Source organism: Chiloscyllium plagiosum, unplaced genomic scaffold, assembly GCF_037043375.1.
Source record: "Chiloscyllium plagiosum isolate Xiang-an unplaced genomic scaffold, Cpla_swu_hap1 HiC_scaffold_12, whole genome shotgun sequence".
In the NCBI taxonomy this organism is placed as follows: domain Eukaryota; kingdom Metazoa; phylum Chordata; class Chondrichthyes; order Orectolobiformes; family Hemiscylliidae; genus Chiloscyllium; species Chiloscyllium plagiosum.
Window position 1 is genome coordinate 51,247,005 of NW_028270150.1, and position 19,005 is coordinate 51,266,009.

The 19,005-nt window shown below is 41.4% G+C and overlaps 1 protein-coding gene across 5 annotated transcripts in view; it reads left to right on the forward strand.

Annotated features, from left to right (window-relative positions):
• Nucleotides 1–160: 160 nt before the first annotated feature.
• The window catches only part of dcaf6 (ddb1 and cul4 associated factor 6), a 236,811-nt gene continuing 217,966 nt past the window's right edge, over nucleotides 161–19,005 (forward strand). For 2 of the 5 annotated variants that reach the window (XM_043700878.2, XM_043700880.2), the window contains exon 1: nucleotides 166–463. In XM_043700878.2, the coding sequence (XP_043556813.1) occupies nucleotides 376–463 (88 nt within the window). In that variant the 5' untranslated portion in view covers nucleotides 166–375. Of the gene's footprint in view, nucleotides 464–19,005 lie in introns of all 5 variants that reach the window. The other 3 variants (XM_043700881.2, XM_043700883.2, XM_043700884.2) reach the window with 2 other exon arrangements.

Below are 19,005 nucleotides of genomic sequence, written 5' to 3' on the forward strand. Positions count from 1 at the left end.
ACCAACCAGTGACAGTTCGCAGAGCGCCCAGCCCCCACTTTACACAGATGTGATTGGTTACTGGGGAAACGGCGGCGGCTCGTGACGTCAGCACGCCGGGCGGAAACGCGGCTCCGGTCCTGCCTCCAACCCCCCTCCCCCTCCTCCGTGGCCGTTTGAACGGGGTCTCGCGATGTTTCCACGGCTGACAGACGGCCATTCGCCCATCGCCAACATGACGGTCACCACCACAATAATAACAACGATGTGAAAAAGGAGCCGTTTGGCTCGGGCGGTGTTTAATGGTGTCTCTGGCTACCTTGTTGTCTCGTCGGGTGGGTAATGATGGACTCCCGCAGTGGTTGATATTATTTGTGTAACTGGAGGAGCGGCAGGATGTCACGTCCCACTAACCTGGTGTGGGATGTGAGGAAACGCTCGCTGGGCTTGGAGGATCCTCGCTTAATTCGCTTGTCCTATTTAGGTAAGAAGTGGCGGACTGCCTGCTGAGCTCCAGCTGAACCACCTTCCTGACACCAGTTCCAGCCCTGTCCCCTGTTTCTGCCTCTTTTACTAAACACAGCCTGTGTTTTTCTTTTTTCAAAAAAAAATAGTGCGTATTGTTTTTTTAAAAAATCATTAGCCCAAATTACGTTTCCATTTTTGAGGTAGAAATCTTCTCAGCAAGTACATTTTTTTTGAAAAGCATTTGCGTTTTATTCCCGTGGGTTACAAACGCCTTGGTGGCTAGATCAATGTTTCCCCCTTGTGTCAAATGTACTTCTCCGACAACAACTTATGATTTAATATCAGAAGAGGCAAAAGATGTCCTTAGGATATAAAATTGTGAAAAAAAGATATAATTGACAACAGGATGTACGTAATGCTGAATGGACGTTGTGGTTCTGTAGTAAAGAAAATAGAGTTTTAGTTTCGCCCTCACCGCATACCTCAGTTGAATACTTTCACGAAAGTTTTGTTTTCAACTTGCCTCACGGATTAATATTCTTTTCGGTTGTAAATATAAATTGAAGAGAAAATAAATCGGGTTTATATAGACCACCAAGAGCTGTTGCTAAGATATTGACGTAATAATAGCCAGATGACAGTGTTTCCGAAATGAAACATTTTCAAAAACAATCTCCCAGGTTAAGGCAATCCTGAATCGCTGGTAAATCTCAAATTGTTTATTTAGAAATGTAACTAATTTCTGGCAGTGAAGCTCATTCAGCATTTGGATGTTTTTATCGTGTACTTGTGCCCATTTTTCAAATTAGAAAGCGAGCTCTGCAGATGCTAGAAATCAAAGTCGAAAAGGGTGGCGCTGGAAAAGCACAGCCGGTCAGGCAACATCATAGCCCTTCATATGTCCGAAACGTCAATTCTCTTGCTCCTCGGATGCTGCCTGACCTGCTGTGCTTTACCAGCGCCACACTTTTCGATCCATTTTTCAAGTTGGGATTAGAGTGGTGCTGGAAAAGCACACCAGGTCAGGCAGCATCCGAGGAGCAGGAAAATCGACGTTTCGGGCAAAAGCCCTTCAAATGAGGCTTGATTATTTGCCCTTTCTCGGTCATTTTAAAGTGATCATTCCTTCAACATCTTTGTATCTTATGATTAGCATGTTAGTGTGTACAAGTTCATTGATTTAGTCAACATTCAAAAATATTTTTATGTGGATCTTCATTGTATTTGAAGATTAAAAACAATATTGAATAATTGAGAAAAACTTCATTCAACTATAAATTTAGTTGCAGTTTTTTTGTCAAGTAAATCAGGTCAGTCAGCAAGTTCTGTATATTTAATTTATAAATGGTGAGGTTTCAAATTAATTCGACATCTACTTGTGAGCTGCAAGCCAGTATGTAATTACATAAGACCAAAAGACATAGAGCAGAAATTAGGCCATTCAGCCCTCGAGTCTGCTCCGCCATTCAATCATGGCTGATAAGTTTCTCAACCCCATTTTTCCACTTTCTCACTGTAACTTTTGATCCTCTTGATACTCTAGAACCTATCTATCTCAATGTTAAACATACTCAAAGACCTGGTCTCCACAACTTTCTGTGGCAATGAATTCCAGAGATTCACCACTCTCTGGCTGAAGAAGTTTCTCCTTATCTCTATTCTAAAAGGTCTTCCCTTTACTCCTAGGCTGTGTCTCACTATCATTGCCTCACTATCATTGTTGCCATTGTCAAGTTATTGATGGATCTCCGTGTGACTGAACAGGCTTGATTGTCAATCTGCAGATCTGTGAGCATATGGGGCAAGGTGTCTCCAAAGTAGTGGGATCCTGAGTGCAGGATTTGCTTTGCTTCTTTTCATTCTCGTATCATTAAGATGTTGTATATCAAAGGTCATTCAGTGTGGTGTAGTTTGATGGACAATTGGTTGTCCATTTGAACAATGGTAACATGCTTAGGCTAGGCTAGGCAAAGGTCGAACCCCTTTGATAAGTAAACCAAAACACCAGTCCCAATCTGTTATGACAGGAGTAGAGGTTCCCTTCAAATAATTAAACCTGAAACACCCAGAGCAGCTCGCCTTGCCCCTCATAATCTGTTAAAAGTGTGGTTAAATGAAAGAAATCTCTAAAAGACCCTTTATAAGTAACAATTTGTTTATTTAACCACAACAATGAACAAATTAGCAGAATTATTGACAAACTGAACAACTCCCTGCCCCAACTACTAAGTATTCCCACTGAACTAAATTCTGTTGGTATGCTATTTCAATAAACACAAGTCCCACTTATATAAATACAAATAATAAGAAAGCAATAAATGAAAACTTAGTCTCTCAAAGTTCACAGAATTTGTCTTCTGGAATGCTCTGCCTTCTGTCTCTCCAGTCTTTCTTTAGCTGATCCTGCTGTCAGGGATGTTTCCTCTGTAATTTCTTCTGTTCTGAACACCTTTCCCTTCTGGAGTCAGAAGTATTATCTAAGAGTACCCTTGATGATCTATTAATTTCTTTACAATCGGATTAGTTCTAGGTAGTCAAAAATATCAGATTTAAATTTGGTACATTTTCAGTATCTAAGGCCTTGGTTTAAATTAATTGGCTGATTCAAGCTATTGCCAAAACATCAAAACACGTCTAGTTTGCCAACCACACAGCCAATTGATACATATGATTCAATTTCAGAGCTGCCTGTGCATCTACAGCTGCTTGCAGGCATTTTTTGTTTAATATCCAAGCTTTGAAAAGCACATCACCTCTCTCCCCACCACGACGCCCCAATACAATTTTTACAATTAAATTCTGACATTCTGCCTTCCAGTTCACAAGTATTTTACAAAACTTCGTAACACCTCCAGCCCCAAGAACAAAAATTATTAAAAGATGGCTTTTTTAAAAATCTTAACAGCAATATCACAAAATACATAGATCAGTAATCTAAAGTTACACATTTCATACTAATCCTGCACACATATATAACATCGGACCATTCCAGTTCTACCTTAATTACAAATTTTCTTTTAAGTCTGCAATAACATTTTTATAACTCACAACATGTACAATCTGTAATTTAGCTTGTAACATAAAACTCCAATGAAAAGCCTCATTTTATAATCTTTAAATCATTCCAAAATGATGAGAGGGTTGTGGTCTATGTACACAACCATGTCTGATACATTGTTCGCAACAACATCAAATTCATGTAAGGCTAGTACCAAACTCAGTAACTTTATTTTTAATAGTGGCGTATTTTCTCTGATGGATATTGAGTTTTGTGGAAAAATAACCAATTGGCCTTTCAATTTCGCCATCATCCCCCTGCACCAACACAGCTCCAACCCATACATCACTGGCGTCGATCACAACTTTAAAGGGTTTAAAGAAATTTGGTGTGGTTAAAACTGGAGCAGTGGTTAGCATGGCTTTTTAATTCTCAATTGCCTCCTGGCATTATGTCCACTGAAATTTCATGTTCTTCTTTAGCAAATCCATTAGTGGTGCCAACAAGTGACTAAACTTTGTTACAAACTTCCAGTAGAATCTGCTCAGTCCCAAACATCAAAGCACCTCTTTCTTCAAGGATGGTCTTGGAAATTCTTTGATGGTCTTCATCTTCATGATCCTCGGGATGATTCTTCCATGTCTGTTGTTGTGTCCTCAGAACATCACTTCTGCTTTTGCAAATTCAGTTTTTACTAAATTTATAGCCAGATTTGCTTCTGGTAGTTTTTCAAAGAGCTCTGCCAAATGCATGGCTAAAGATCACTTAGTCATCTATATAAATGGCATTATTAGTCAATCCTGCCACAACTCTGATTATAAATCTTTGAAATGTGGTTGGTGTGTTTTTCATTCCAAAGGGCATTACTTTAAATTGATATAGCACATTTGGTGCTACAAATGCAGAAACGTCTTTCACTCTCTCTGACAAAGGTACTTGCCAGTAACCATGCAGTAAGTTCAACTTTGATGTAAGTGGCATGCCCAGCTTTTTCCACACAGTCCTCCAGCCATGGAATTGAGTATGTGTCCGATTAAGGTATGGCATTGACCTTCCAGTAATCCATACAGAATCATTGAGTACCAGCAGGCTTCAGAACCAACATGACCGGTGAACCCCACTCGTTTTGACTTGGCTTGATAATGTCTTCTTGGAGCATTGCTTCCACTTCCTTCTATACTTGTGCTGCTTTCAGAGGATGAAGCCTGTAGGGGTGGTGTTTTATCAGAACAGCATTCCCTACATCAATCTCATGCACTATAGTTTTAGCCCTCCAATTTTATTCCTACATATGTCCTCATATCACTGCAACAAGCCTTTCAATTCAGTTCTCTCATCCTGAGACAGATAGCTTCCTTTCCTATCCTAGGAGAAAGTGAGGGCTGCAGATGCTGGAGATCAGAGCTTAAAAATGTGTTGCTGGAAAAGTGTAGCAGGTCAGGCAGCATCAAAGGATCAGAAGAATCGATGTTTTGGGCATAAGCCCTTCTTCAGGAATGAGGAGGGTGTGCCAAGCAGGCTAAGATAAAAGTTAGGGAGGAGGGACTTGGGGGAGGGGCATTGGGAATACGATAGGTGGAAGGAGGTTAAGGTGAGGGTGATAGGCCGGAGAGGGTGTGGGGGCGGAGAGGTCGGGAAGAAGATTGCACGTCAAGAAGGCGGTGCTGAAAGCGGTTCCTATCCTACCCCATTCTCTTAGGCCCTTCTTATTCCTCAATTTACTCTGAGGCATATCATTAATCAACTTACTCTGAGGTACATCAACATCCAAATCTTCTAGATTTGATTCCTCACTCTGAGTGGCAGTAACTGATACCTGTTCCTCTGGTTCCCTTTCTGTATCATAATACTGATTCAGCATGTACACATGACATACCTGATAATTCTTTTTACCTATCTGGTACCTTTTACCAGATAATTCACTTGACTTAACTTCTTCTTAATCTGATAGGGACCACTAAATCTTGCTTTAAAGGGGTATCCTACTACTGGTAACAGCACCAATACTTAATCCCCTTGGGCAAAGGTGTGAATTTTAGATTTCTTATCTGCCTCTTGCTTCATTGTGTGTTGTGGAGATAGTGAGGACTGCTTGATGCTGGAAAGTCAGAGTTGATAAAATGTGGAGTTAGACAAAGCACAGCAGGTCAAGCGGTAACAGGAGCAGGAGATTCGATGTTTCAGGACTGGGGAGAGGCAAGGGAGTTTGAGAAATAGAGAGAGGGACATGGGGAAAGGTAGGTGAATGCAAGTAGAGGTGATTGAGATTGGTCATTGGGAAAAGGTGAAGCGGATAGGTGGAAAGGTCAGGTCAAGGGGGTGGGTTGGAGAGGAAGAGTGGGCCTGGGATGATGTGGGGAGATTTGGAAGCTGGTGAATTACTATGTTGAGGATATAAGGTTGTAAGTTCCCAAGGGGGAAGATGAGGTGTTATTCTTCCAGTTTGCATGTGGCGTTATTTTGACTGGAGGAGGCCCAGGATGGGCATGTCATGGGGAGTGAGAGGGGGAGGTGAAGTGGTTGGCAACTGGGAGGCGGGGTAGTTTGGAGCATGCCCCTTCCCATCACTCACAACAGCGTGATCGGGTCCCCCTTGTTCTCACTTTTCATCTCACCAACCTCCATGTTCAAAGGATCATGCTTCACTATTTCAAACCACTCCAGCAGAACGCCACCACCAAACACATCTTCCCCTCACTCTCCCATCTGCATTTTGCAGGGATTATTCTGTTGGGTTCTTTTCCTGAGGTTTCACACACGATGCAATTCATTCACACCATCTTTTGTAAACAGTTAAAGTTTATTAAAGCTTGTACAAGGTAGGTGAACCCTCTGATACACTTCGCAGGTGTGTGAAGTCGAGATAGAAGAGAGACTTCGAACAAAGAAAATACATCTCCTTTATACAGGTCAGTTGGTAATGTTTATAGATACTCTGGCCACTCCCCCACAGTCACATGCCATTCAAGACAACCCAGTTACTCCCTCACAGTCACATGTTACCCCAGGTACAATGGCAGGATGAGATCATCCTCAGAGATAATGTAAATGTAAATGCCCTAATCCTGGGGAACCATTAGGCAAACGATTTCCTGACTCCGTGATTCACCAAGACCATGCAGGTGCGATATACCTACCTTCAAGGGATGGCTGGAAAGCATTTCTGAATGAAAGAGATTGAATGATAGTTTAATTTGATAATAGTAGGGGGAGTAGTAGCAAATGAGTCTCTAATTGGAGTGGGGGTCATTCACATTCTTGCATGAATGTCGTCCCCACCCACATCTAGAATGTTCACTCAGTGCAGTTTAACTCTTTAATATTACATTAATGTCCAGAGAGATATTCCAATTTAATATTTTAACATTATCTTCCACCGTTTTACCATTCCATGATAACCACCTAGATGACACTACCAGCTTTCATAAGACCCTGACAGCCAGTATTTAAGCAAGTTATTGATACACAACCTGCAATGATTATAACAACAAAAATTAGTAGTACACGCAGTAAATAGAATTTGCAGAATCCTCCCACGTAAGGGAAAACGTTCACCAGTAAACTTCTTATATCCACAGTCCTTACTGACCACTCCACTTCCTCCAACTTGAGTGGAAACAAGCCAGTTATTTCAAAATCTCCTTCAGTAAATGCCAACCTGAAAACAAAATTCAGTCTGTCCTTCTGTATCACTCCACGGAGAAATCGGAATTCTTCGATAAGGGCAGTTAAATACTTAAAAAACTGACTTTCATCCACGCGCGATGCTTCGAATGGAAGATACAGGCACATCTGAGCATGCAGCAGCAGGCTAGGTGATCTCAGCATTCTTTGCTGCTTCAGCTCCCATTCTGCTGTTAAATGTAACAAAACCAACTGCATGTTTCGATGATAGCTTGATCAGTGAACCTTCATATACCTTAAATGATTGAAAGAGAAGACAAAGCTCACATGGTCCGTAGGAAGGCTGCTGACAAAAAGCATACTCTTCACCATTGTTAGTTTCTTCATGCTTTGTGCTCATGACTGGGGAGCTGATTGAGTCCATTGGATCAGGTTGTGGAGGAGCGGGCGCTGATCTGAAGGTGTGCCTTACTTGTGAATGGAGACACTCGAGAGACGATGTCAGCTGCTGAAACTATCTTTGCATTTCCTCTCTTGTAGCTTCCTTGCCAAGGTAGTTATCAGTATGAAGACAGTCACACATTTAATTACACTAAATTGTGTCTGTCTTTCACCATTCTCAGTCAACTGTTACTCTATTCGCTATTTATGACATTATCAATAGAACTTAGAACATAGAAAAATACAGCGCAGTACAGGCCCTTTATACAATCCATAAACATCTAAATTGTACTGCCTAAACAACTTAGTCATTTAGGCACAGCAATCAGTGGTCCTAAAATCAAACCCTCGGGGGACCTCATTCAGGTTATTCAAAAATTATTTTCCTTTAACAAATTAATACTTGGCTGATGTGAAAGTTGTCAGGAAAAGAATTTTTAAAATCTGGAACAGCAAGAAAACAACAAAATGTTTCCTGCACTTTAGGCATTGAAGAGGCAGTTTCAGTTCAGATTTAAAAGTAAAACATTCGTGGGAAGCAAATGCAGAATATATTAAAATATGTTCTCCAAATGAAACTTCCCATATAAAACAGTCAGAATTACAGTGATTTGACAGAGATCAACATTCCTTAAATTTGCAATATGAAGGGGGCCAATGAAGCCTTAACAATATTTGAAAGAACTGAAACAGCTCAGCCTCAAGTTTTAATAGTCTCTACAGTCTTAACAAATGCATTCTTCTTTTTACGAACACTCTACATTTAAAAAAACCAGCAAAGATATTACAATACAATACCTCATCTGGGTAAAGCATGACCACTGACACGGTTGTTTTTTTTAAAACCGGCATTGTAGAATTTCAAACAAATCAGGGGCTCAAAGACTCAGTCAATTTGATTTTAAGGTTACAAATTTGATAATTTTAAAAATGACAATGTTGTATAACATTAATGTAAAAACAAAATCTACCCTATTACATAGTTCACAAAACACATTGAATTGAGATCCTGATTCAAATAAGACAAAACAGTTACCTAAACGAATTTTGTGAACCAGTATTTTAACAAACCAAAATATTTAAATATCAAGCACTCTCAGCATGGCACAATTTACATTGAAACTGCCTTTTTCGACCCAAGTATTAGTACAACCTTAATTTCAGCATTTCTCTTTTTTTTTGGAAGTGCCTCTGGTCAGAATTCTTTCCTTTTTAATACGGGTGAAAAACATGCACATTTGAGACCCCCACCTCAGTTCACCTGGTGATGATCCATGAAATGGAAAACGAGGAGTCAAAAAGATGGAGGAGGTGGCTCTAAACGATCCACACTAGAGTCGGACAAAAATAAATCATGCCTACAGACTCCCAGTTAACCACCTTGGCACAGAAAAAAACCACAAGCATTAGTTCAAGATTCCCAAAGCTCCACTAACCCCATAGTGCCTGCCGCGCACACATGAAAAGATCAATAAAACATCCTCATCTTGGTGAAACCGGACCGAGGAATGCCGCCCCACCACTGGACAAGACCACAAAGGAAAGAAAGACCAGCCATACCCTCTTGATGAAATCATACCCATAAAAATAATAGCCTCACAGCAGACCAAATGGCACCCCAGTCCAAGCCACTCCCCCAGAAGGACTCAGAGTCTAGTCCACAGCGCACAAACCCGGACAAAGCTTCCCCGGCACTCAATATACTTTACTGTCAGGACCCAAAGGGAGCAGCTCCACTTTCTCCCCCTTTTCCCGGTGACACCATGCTGTCCCGAAAGTACTTCTAAGGGGAGGTGTGGGGGATGAAGGCAACAATTCCAAGAAGTACCCAAATTCTAAGTTTTTTTTCCAGCGCCTCAAACCTTGTGTCTGTAGAGGATTTAACTCCTTTCTTACTTTACTTCTCATGGGGTCTCTAACCCCGATTTAACTCTTTTAAAATCTAGCTTCATGCAAAGTGACTCTGTGTACAATTGTGCGAGTTACCTCAAAGATTCCGTCACTGAGTCCCAGGAGTCGAGGGGTTGACTGAGTGTTAAATTTTAGAGAGAGAGATCAAGGTGAAGCTTACCTTGTGGGCCCACCTATCTCAAGCAACCAACACTCAGACAATCGCTTATTCAGTCCGCCTGGAAGCTCCATGTGTGTTAGAATCTTACCACTGCCACTAGATGTTAGGTTCATTTCCTGAGGTTTCACACACTAAATTCTACAAACAGTTAAAATTTATTAAAGCTTGTACAGGCTAGGTGACCCCTCTGATACTCTTCGCAGGCTTGCAAAGTCGAGACAGAAGAGAGACTCTGAACAAAAAAAAATCTCCTTTATACAGGTCAGTTGGTAATGCTTACAGATACTCTGGCCACTCCCCCACAGTCACATGCCACTCAAGACAACCCAGTCACTCCCTCACAGTCACATGTTACCCCAGGTACAATGGTAAGATGAAATCACCCTCAGATAATGTAAAAGTAAATGCCCTAATCCTGGGGAATCATTAGGCAAACAATTTCCTGACTCAGTGATTCACCAAGACCATGCAGGTGCGACATACCTAGCTTCAAGGGATGACTAGAAAGCATTTCTGAATGGAAAAGATTGAATGAGAATAGTAGCAAATGATGACTGTCTAAATGGAGTGGGGGTCATTCAAATTATTACATGAATGTCTTCCCCACCCACTTGCAGAATGTTCATTCACAGAGTCATAGAGATGTACAGCATGGAAACAGACCCTTCGGTCTAATTCGTCCTTGCCAACTAGATATCCTAACCCAATCTAGTCCTACCTGCCAGCATGCAGCCCATATCCTTGTAAACCCTTACTATTCATATACCCATGCCTTTTAAATGTTACAATTGTACTAGCATCCACCGCTTCCTCTGGCAGCCCATTCCACATATGCACCACCCTGTGCCTGAAAAGGTTGCCCCTTAGGTCACTTTTATATCTTTCCCCTCTCACCTGAAACCTACGCCCTCGAATTCTGGACTCCCCCACCCCAGGGATAAAATCTTGTCTATTTACCCTGTCCATGCCCCTCATGATTTTATAAACCTCTGAGGGTCACCCCTCAGTCTCCAACACTCCAGGGAAAACAGCCCCAGCCTATTCAATCTCTCCCTATCGCTCAAATCCTCCAACCCTGGCAACATCCGTATAAATCTTTTCTGAATCCTTTCAACTTTTTATATTAATGTCCAGAGAGATATTCCAATTTAATATTTTAACATTAAGTTCCCTCTGTGACACCTAAGTCCATTCATCGACCACTAAACCACCCCCTTCCCATGTAGCCACAGAAGGTGCAACATTTACCTCTTCATGTCCTCCCTGCTCACCATCCAAGGGCCTAAACAGTTTTTTTTTCCCAGGTGAAGCAGCAGTTCACCTGTACCTCTTCCAATCTTGTGTATTGTTTTTGCTGCACACAATGTGGCCTACTCTACATTGGTCACCAGTTTGTATTTGGTTTCTCCACTTTGCAGAACATCTGTGGTCTGTGCGAAAGCATGACCCTGAACTTCCCATGGCTGTTCATTTTAACAGAGCATCCTGCTCATATGCCCATGTGTCTGACCTTTGTGTGCTGCAGGGCTCAACTGAATCATAGCACAAATTGGAGGAACAACATCTCATCTTCAGACTCGACACTTTACAGCCTTCTGGACTTAATATTGAAATTAACACCTTCAAACTGTGTACCAATTCCTATTCCTTCCCTTTATTTTAGCTTTAGTTATTACATTCTCTGTCACCATGTCCTCTCACCAACCTCCTCACCTCCCACTGCAGTGGAACTGTCTGTTTTTTTTCTAGCCTGGCAGTTAGACACACCATTGTTCTGCTATTATTACATTCCAATCACTTAATCTGAACGATCAACATCCTTTTTCCCCAGCACTCCAACCCCCCATTTCCCATTATTCCTGCCCCCTCCACACTTTGACTCTTTATCAGAGCTAAAGCATCTAGACTCAATGTTAGTTTGCTTTCTCTATATGGATGCTGCTTGACTTGCTGTGATCTCCAGCATTTTTTGTTTTCAGTAGAGGCAAAAGGTAATTAGTGCAGAAAGGCGTCATGTTGCTGTGCAGGCTTGATGAGATGAAGGGCCTGTTCCTGTCCTGTATTATTGTTTGTTCTATTGTGTTATACTGGCCATAGAAAAGATTACTCTTCATGGCTTACCATAGTCTTTGGCTTGCTACACATGAATTACTGTGGTCTTGGGGAGCTTGCCTTTGGGATGAGAAAGATGGATAGGTTAGTCATATCAGCAAGGATTATTTAGCTTTCAACTGTACATCAGCTCTGAATCCGACATAGTTTTGACATTCTTAATTCTTTAAAATGCATCTTTGAGACTTAAAGTAGGCGAATGCCTTTGCATAAGTCTATCTTGCCATAGTGATCTGAGCTGAAAATGTGTTTCTGGAAAAGCGCAGCAGGTCAGGCAGCATCCAGAGAACAGGAGAATCGACGTTTCGGGCATAAGCCCTTCTTCAGGAATGAGGAAAGTTTGTCCAGCAGGCTAAGATAAAAGGTAAGGAGGAGGGACTTGGGGGAGGGGTGTCGGAAATGTGATAGGTGGAAAGAGGTCAAGGTGAGGGTGATAGGTCAGACTGGGGTGGGGGCGGAGAGGTCAGGAAGAAGATTGCAGGTTAGGAAGGCGGTGCTGAATTTGATGGATTTGACTGAGACAAAGTGGGGGGACGGGAAATGAGGAAACTGGTGAAATCCGAGTTCATCCCTTGTGGTTGGAGGGTTCTTAGGCGGAAGATGAGGCGCTCTTCCTCCAATCGTGTTGTTGTGGTCTGGCGATGGAGGAGTCCAAAGACCTGCATATCCTTGGTGGAGTGGGAGGGGGAGTTAAAGTGTTGAGCCACAGGGTGGTTGGGTTGGTTGGTCCGGGTGTCCCAGAGGTGTTCTCTGAAACGCTCCGCAAGTAGGCGGCCTGTCTCCCCAATATAGAAGAGGCCACATCGGGTGCAGAGGATGCAATAGATGATGTGTGTGGAGGTGCAGGTGAATCTGTGGCGGATATGGAAGTTTCCTTTGGGGCCTTGGAGGGAGGTGAGGGGGGGAGGTGTGGGCGCAAGTCTTGCACCTCCTGTGGTTGCAGGGGAAGCTGCCGGGAGTGAGGTTGGGTTGGTGGGGGGTGTGGATCTGATGAGGGAGTCACGGAGGGAGTGGTCTTTACGGAATGCTGATAGGGGAGGGGAGGGAAATATATCCTTGGTGGTGGGGTCCATAGTGATCTGAGGTTATGCAAGTTCTGACTTAGCAAAGATGAGAAAACAAAAAAATGTCTTTGTGCAAATGGTCAGTATTAATAATCTCAGACTACACCCTGTGTGCTGGCTTCAGTGTATTTCTCTCACCCTTCACAAAGCCAAAGCTTCAATTTATTAATAAGTAACATCCTACTTTCAAAGAGGATATATTCACTTTTGTGCAGTCTCCAAGTCAGCTACAATTCAGATTTAAGGATATTGCAAGATACTTAAGTTTATTGTCTCTGATCTATGTATTGATCTCACTTGGCACGAATAAGAATTTCTTTCAGTTTTAAATTAGTCTTCATCAAATTAAATGTATACAAGACCAGGTATTGCACTTTGAGAAGAATGTGAAGGCAGTAGAATGCAGAAAATAAATCAAACTGTTTCCAGTGTTAAGGTACTTGAATTATAATATTGATTGAAAATGGTGCACTGTGTATTCATGAAAAAAAATTCCAGAAGATTGTGGGATGCTCCTTTCTGGAGTATGTTTTTGGTTTAGTTAATCAAATGTTTGGTTTCTCAGATGGAAGGATATGGGGAGTAGGCTTGAAAGTGGATTTGAGGCAGGAGATCAGCATAACCATATTGAAAGGAAGAGCAGACTGGAGTCCCTATGACATACACCTGCTGCTTCTCCTTGAGTTCTTCTTCCAAATTTCTACAACGCTTTGCATAAACAATCATGATGCTTTCTCACTTCCCTCCTGAAAGGATTGCCTCCCATTTTTAGGCTGTGTTCCTTTGTCTTAAATTTGCCAACAACCCAATGTGAAGTTTTTTTCCCAGCAATTTGTTTTCTTCCATACATTTGTTTACTTCTGGAATCAAACTTTGGAACAAAGTTTTTTAAATTCGTGTAATTGTTAGAGGCATGACACTACATTTAGAAGTTAGCATATTATAGTATTGCTGCAACTGAAAACCCAAGAATTTGTAATGCAATCTAAAATGATGATGAGATGGATTATCTAAATTTAGAAATGGAGTGATGAGATGCCAGTGTATTTCATGAAGGTTAAATATAGGATGCAAGTATTTTGAAAAAAATAGTTTGACAAGCAGATATGTAGAAATGCTATTGCAAAGAATTATTAAAAATGATGAACTCTATATTGTTAAGTGTATTTCAGGTTTACCAATGTCATTCACAGTTCACTTCCTATTTATCATTTGTGAACTGCACACTATAATATTTATTATGTGGACTTGCCTCATTGCAATTTATTAAAAATATTTTTTTGTTTTGCAATTCAATTATTGCATTCTTAAGAACTACCTACAGATCTACTTGCCTTTCGTAAGGATACATTTATGATTATGTAAGTTTGTGTTCTAAAATTTAGTATTGCAAGTTGGACTTTGTCATTGAAAAGACTAAATCACAAGGATTAAGGATAGCAATATGTTAAATTATTCAGCTAAATCCTTGTGATAGATATATCCAGTAAGTGGGGTGCTTTTAATTAAGAGTGCAAAATAAAAAGGTAAGTCCCCTGGGCCAGATGTGATTTATCCTATGATTCTCTGGGAAGCTCGGGAGGAGATTACAGAGCCTTTAGCTTTAATCTTTATGTCATCATTATCTACTGGAATAGTGTCAGAAGATTAGAGGGTAACAAATGTCCCCTTGTTCAAGAAGGGGAGTAGACATAACCCTGCTAATTATAGACCAGTGAGACTTACTTCAGTTGTGGGTAAAGTATTGGAAAGGATTATAAGAGACAGGATTTATCATCTAGAAAGGAATAATTTGATTAGGGATAGTCAACATAGTTTTGTGAAGGGTAGGTCGTGCCTTACAAACCTTTTATTGAGTTATTTGAGAAGGTGACTAAACATGTAGATGAGGGTAAAGCAGCTGTGTATGGATTTCAATAAAGCGCTTGATAAGGTTCCCCACAAGAGGCTATTGCAGAAACTTTGGAGGCATGGGATTGAGGTTGATTTAGCAGTTCGGATCAGAAATTGACTAGCTGAAAGAAGACAGAGGGTGGTAGTTGATGACAAAAGTTCATCCTGGCATTCAGTTGCAAGTGATTTGCCCAAAACGTCAATTTTCCTGCTCCTCGGATGCTGCCTGACCTGTGCTATCCCAGCACCACTCGAATCTTGATTCAGTTACTAGTGGTGTACCGCAAGAATCTGTTTTTGGGCCACTGCTATTTTGTCATTTTTATAAATGAACTGGATGAGGGCGTAGAAGGATGGGTTAGTAAATGTGCGGATGGTAGAGTTGTGGACTGTGCCAAAGGACGTTGCAAGTTACAGAGGGACGTAGATAAGCTGCAGAGCTGGCTGGAGAGTTGGCAAATGGAATTTAATGCAGAAAAGTGTGAGGTGATTTACTTTGGAAGGAGTAACAGGAACATGGAGTATTGGGCTAATGATAAGATTCTTGGTAGTGTGGATGAGCAGAGATATTTCGGTGTCCATGTACATAGATCCCTGAAAGTTGCCGCCCAGGTTGATAGGGTTGTGAAGAAGGCGTATGGTGTGTTAGCTTTTATTGGTAGAGAGATTGAGTTTCGGAGTCATGAGGTCATGTTGCAGATGTACAAAACTCTGGTGTAGCAGGAATTGGTGTATGCAACACTTGGGAGTATTGCATACAGTTCTGGTCACTATTATAGGAAGGATGTGGAAGCATTGAAAAAGGTTCAGAGGATATTTACCAGGGTGTTGTCTGATGTGGAGGGAAGGTCTTATGATGAAAGGCTGATGGACTTGAGGCTGTTTTCATTCGAGAGAAGAAATTTGAGAGGTGACTTACAGAGACATACAAGATGATCAGAGGATTAGATAGGGGTGGACAGTGAGAGCCTTTTTCCTCAGATGCTGGTGGCTAGCACAAGGGGACATATCTATCACCCCTCAATTTAAAGCTATAGGACAGATGTCAGGGGTAGGTTCTTTACTCAGAGTAACAAGGGCGTGGATTGTCCTGTCTGCAACAGTAGAAGTCTCGCCAACTTTAAGGGCATTTAAATGGTCATTGGATAAACATATGGATGATAATGGAATAGTGTGGGTTAGATGGGCTTCAGATTGGTTTCACAGGTTGGCACAACTTCTAGGACCGAAGGGCCTGTACTGCGCTGTTATGTTCTATGCAGTGTAAATTTAGCAAATGAACATTGGAATTTCAACAAAAACACAAGGTGCTGGAAAAACTCAGCAAGTCTGGCAGCATCACTAGAGAGGGAAACAGTTAACATTTTGAGTCCAGTCACCCTTTGCCTCTTGCTCTTGCGCTTCCTCTCGCGGGCGCTCTCTCTCTCTGCAAATGTTGCCAGGCTTACTGAATTTTTACATCATTGTGTTTTTGTTTCTGATTTCCAGCATCTGTAATTCTTTGTGTTTGTAACATTGGATTTTCAATTTATCTAGATTACTCTTTACGCTTTCAAATGCATGTTTCTTCCAGCTTTTGCTTTTTTCTCTCTGAGAGTTAACTTCCTTCTACTTGTGCTTTCACCATAAGTGTTTCTTTGTATTATACCCTCATCACTCACTTTACACTTTTTCTCTGTTGACATTCTGTTTTTATCTTTCTTTTTGTCCCTGACTATGGGCTGTGAGAGAGAGCATCATTGTGACTCATCTCAGTGAATTATACAAGAGGCAGTTTGTGTGGAATTGGATAGCATGCAGAAACAGTAGTAGTAGCTGGTCTTGCTGAGTATATTGATGATGGCCATTTTCCAAGTTGTGATGGAAAAGAATGCCATCCTCATGGCTAAGGGGTTATATGATTAAAGCCTTCAAAACATGGTTGTTGGATGTTCCAGGGTTTAAATGTTTCAAAAGGAATGGGGGAAGGTAAAAGAGGTGGAAGAGTGGAATTGCTAATCAAGGATTAGCTGCAGAAATGGAAATGGTCGAGGAGGGTTTGTCTACACAGTCAGAATGGGTGGTAGTCAGAAACAGGAAAGTAGCAGTCACTTTATTGGGAGTTTTCTACAAGCCCCCCATACCCAATAGCAACAGAGACATGGAGGAGCAGATTGGGAGGCAGATTTTGGGAGTGTGTAGATGTAATAGGGTTGTTGTCATGGGTGAGTTTAACTTCATTAATATTGATTGGAACCTACTTAGTTCAAATAGTTTTGAACTACACAACAACACAGACTGGCCGAGCAGAGGCTGATGGCCAAGTTCAGTACCCATGAGGATGGCCTTAACAGGGACTTTGGGTTCATGTCACAATACAGGTGACCCCACTACATTTGTGTACATAGGCACTCACATACACAGTCACATACTCTCACCCCACTCCACACACTGACACATATGCACACATCTTCTCACAGGCTTATACTCTCACTCCCACTCTCTCTCGCGCACACACATTACCAAGCATGCACATATGCAAACACACACACACATGCACACACTCACATGCTCTCATGCAGGCAGGCACACATATAAGTCTATGGGGTGAATTTGCATTTGCAGAATTCTATTTGCAGATACATTTTATTTTGCTCACAAAGCATACAATCTGCAGGCAGTCAATCCATGTAATATTTTATAAATTCCACTTTGGAAATAGAACCAGTCTGACTTAAGACTGAGATACAGATAGACTCTAACCTCACACCTTTAATGCATTATCTGAGCTGAGATGTCACCTTTTTAATAAAATCTTAAGTTATCTCGAGAATGTGACTTAAAAGAAGTTCTGAGATTTACATATTAATGAGCCAAAACCTATAATCCATTCTAAAAGATGAAAGACTTAACAGCAATATAGGTTTGTTTAATATATCATTTTCAGTTGCATGACACTGTAATCCTTTGCTATAAGTTCTGTGTCTTATTGTCCTGCTCCACAGCTACCAGATGAAGGAGCAGCACTCCAAAAGCTAGTGCTTCCAAATAAACCTGTTGGACTATAACCTGGTGTTGTGTGACTTTTAGTTTAGATGGACTGAAAGGAAGGGTTTCTGATGTAATATGTGGATGGGCCGACTAGAGGAGAGGCCATATTGAATTTGGTGCTTGGCAACGAACGATTCCAGGTGTCGGATCTCTTGGTGGGAGAGAATTTGGGTGATAGTGATCACAACTCCATGACCTTTACTATAGTCTTGAAGAGGGATAGGAACAGTCGGTATGGGAAAGTGTTTAATTGAGGGAGGGGGAATTACAATGCTATTAGGCAGGAATTGGAGCACCTAAATTAGGAACAGTTGTTTTCTGGGAAATACACAACAGAAATGTGGAGGTTATTTAGGAAGCACCTGCTGATAGTGCTGGATAGATTTGTCCCACTGAGCAAGGAAGGTATGGTAGGGTGAAGGAACCTTGAGTGACAAGGGATGTGGACCATCTAGTCAAGACAAAGAAGGAAGCTTACTTAAGATTAAGAAGGCAAGGATCAGACACTGATTTAGAGTTGACAAGGTAGCCAGGAAGGAACTGAAGAATGGACTTAGGAGATCTCAAAGGGGGCATGACAAATCTTTAGCAGGTAGGATTAAGGAAAACCCTAAAACTTAAGTGATGAACAAGAGGATGGCCAGAGTGAGGGTAGTGCTAATCAGGGATAATGGAGGAAACTTGTACCTGGAGTTGGAGGAAAATGGGGGGAGTTGGGGGGGGGGGTGTCTTCAATGAACACTTTGCTTCAATATTTACTGCTGATGTTAGGTTCTTTTTTCTTGAGATTCTTACACACTTGATGCAACTGCAATATACCAGTTTCTGTGAACAACCAAAATTTATTAAGCAAGTACAAACTTTTCGAGGAACGCTTAACACCCTTCACTATGCTTGCAAAGCCATGTCAAGAGATCTCCCTGAACAAAGGGACCAGTTCTGCCTTTTATACAAGATTTCACATCACAGTCAGTAAAGCCAACAAGACAACCCCCAACCACTTCCCCCATAGTCACATGCCACTCAAGACACAATGTTTCTGGAAATAGTTAAATCACTACAGTGTGCTGTAGATCATTCCTTAATGACAACATCTGGTTTAAATCATTTTTTTAACTGCAGGGTTTGGTCAGAATTTTAACTGCAATTAGCGAGTTTGGGGAAGATAGTAGACATAAATATAAAGCGGGCCGTAGCACCAGTGCTTCAGTAGAGACTCACTGATTATGTTGTTTAGTATGGTAACGAAACATCTGAAAATGAATCTTCCAGGTCAGCGAGCAAACTTGCATCCTTTAACTGCAGTGTTCTTACTGATTCTGAAT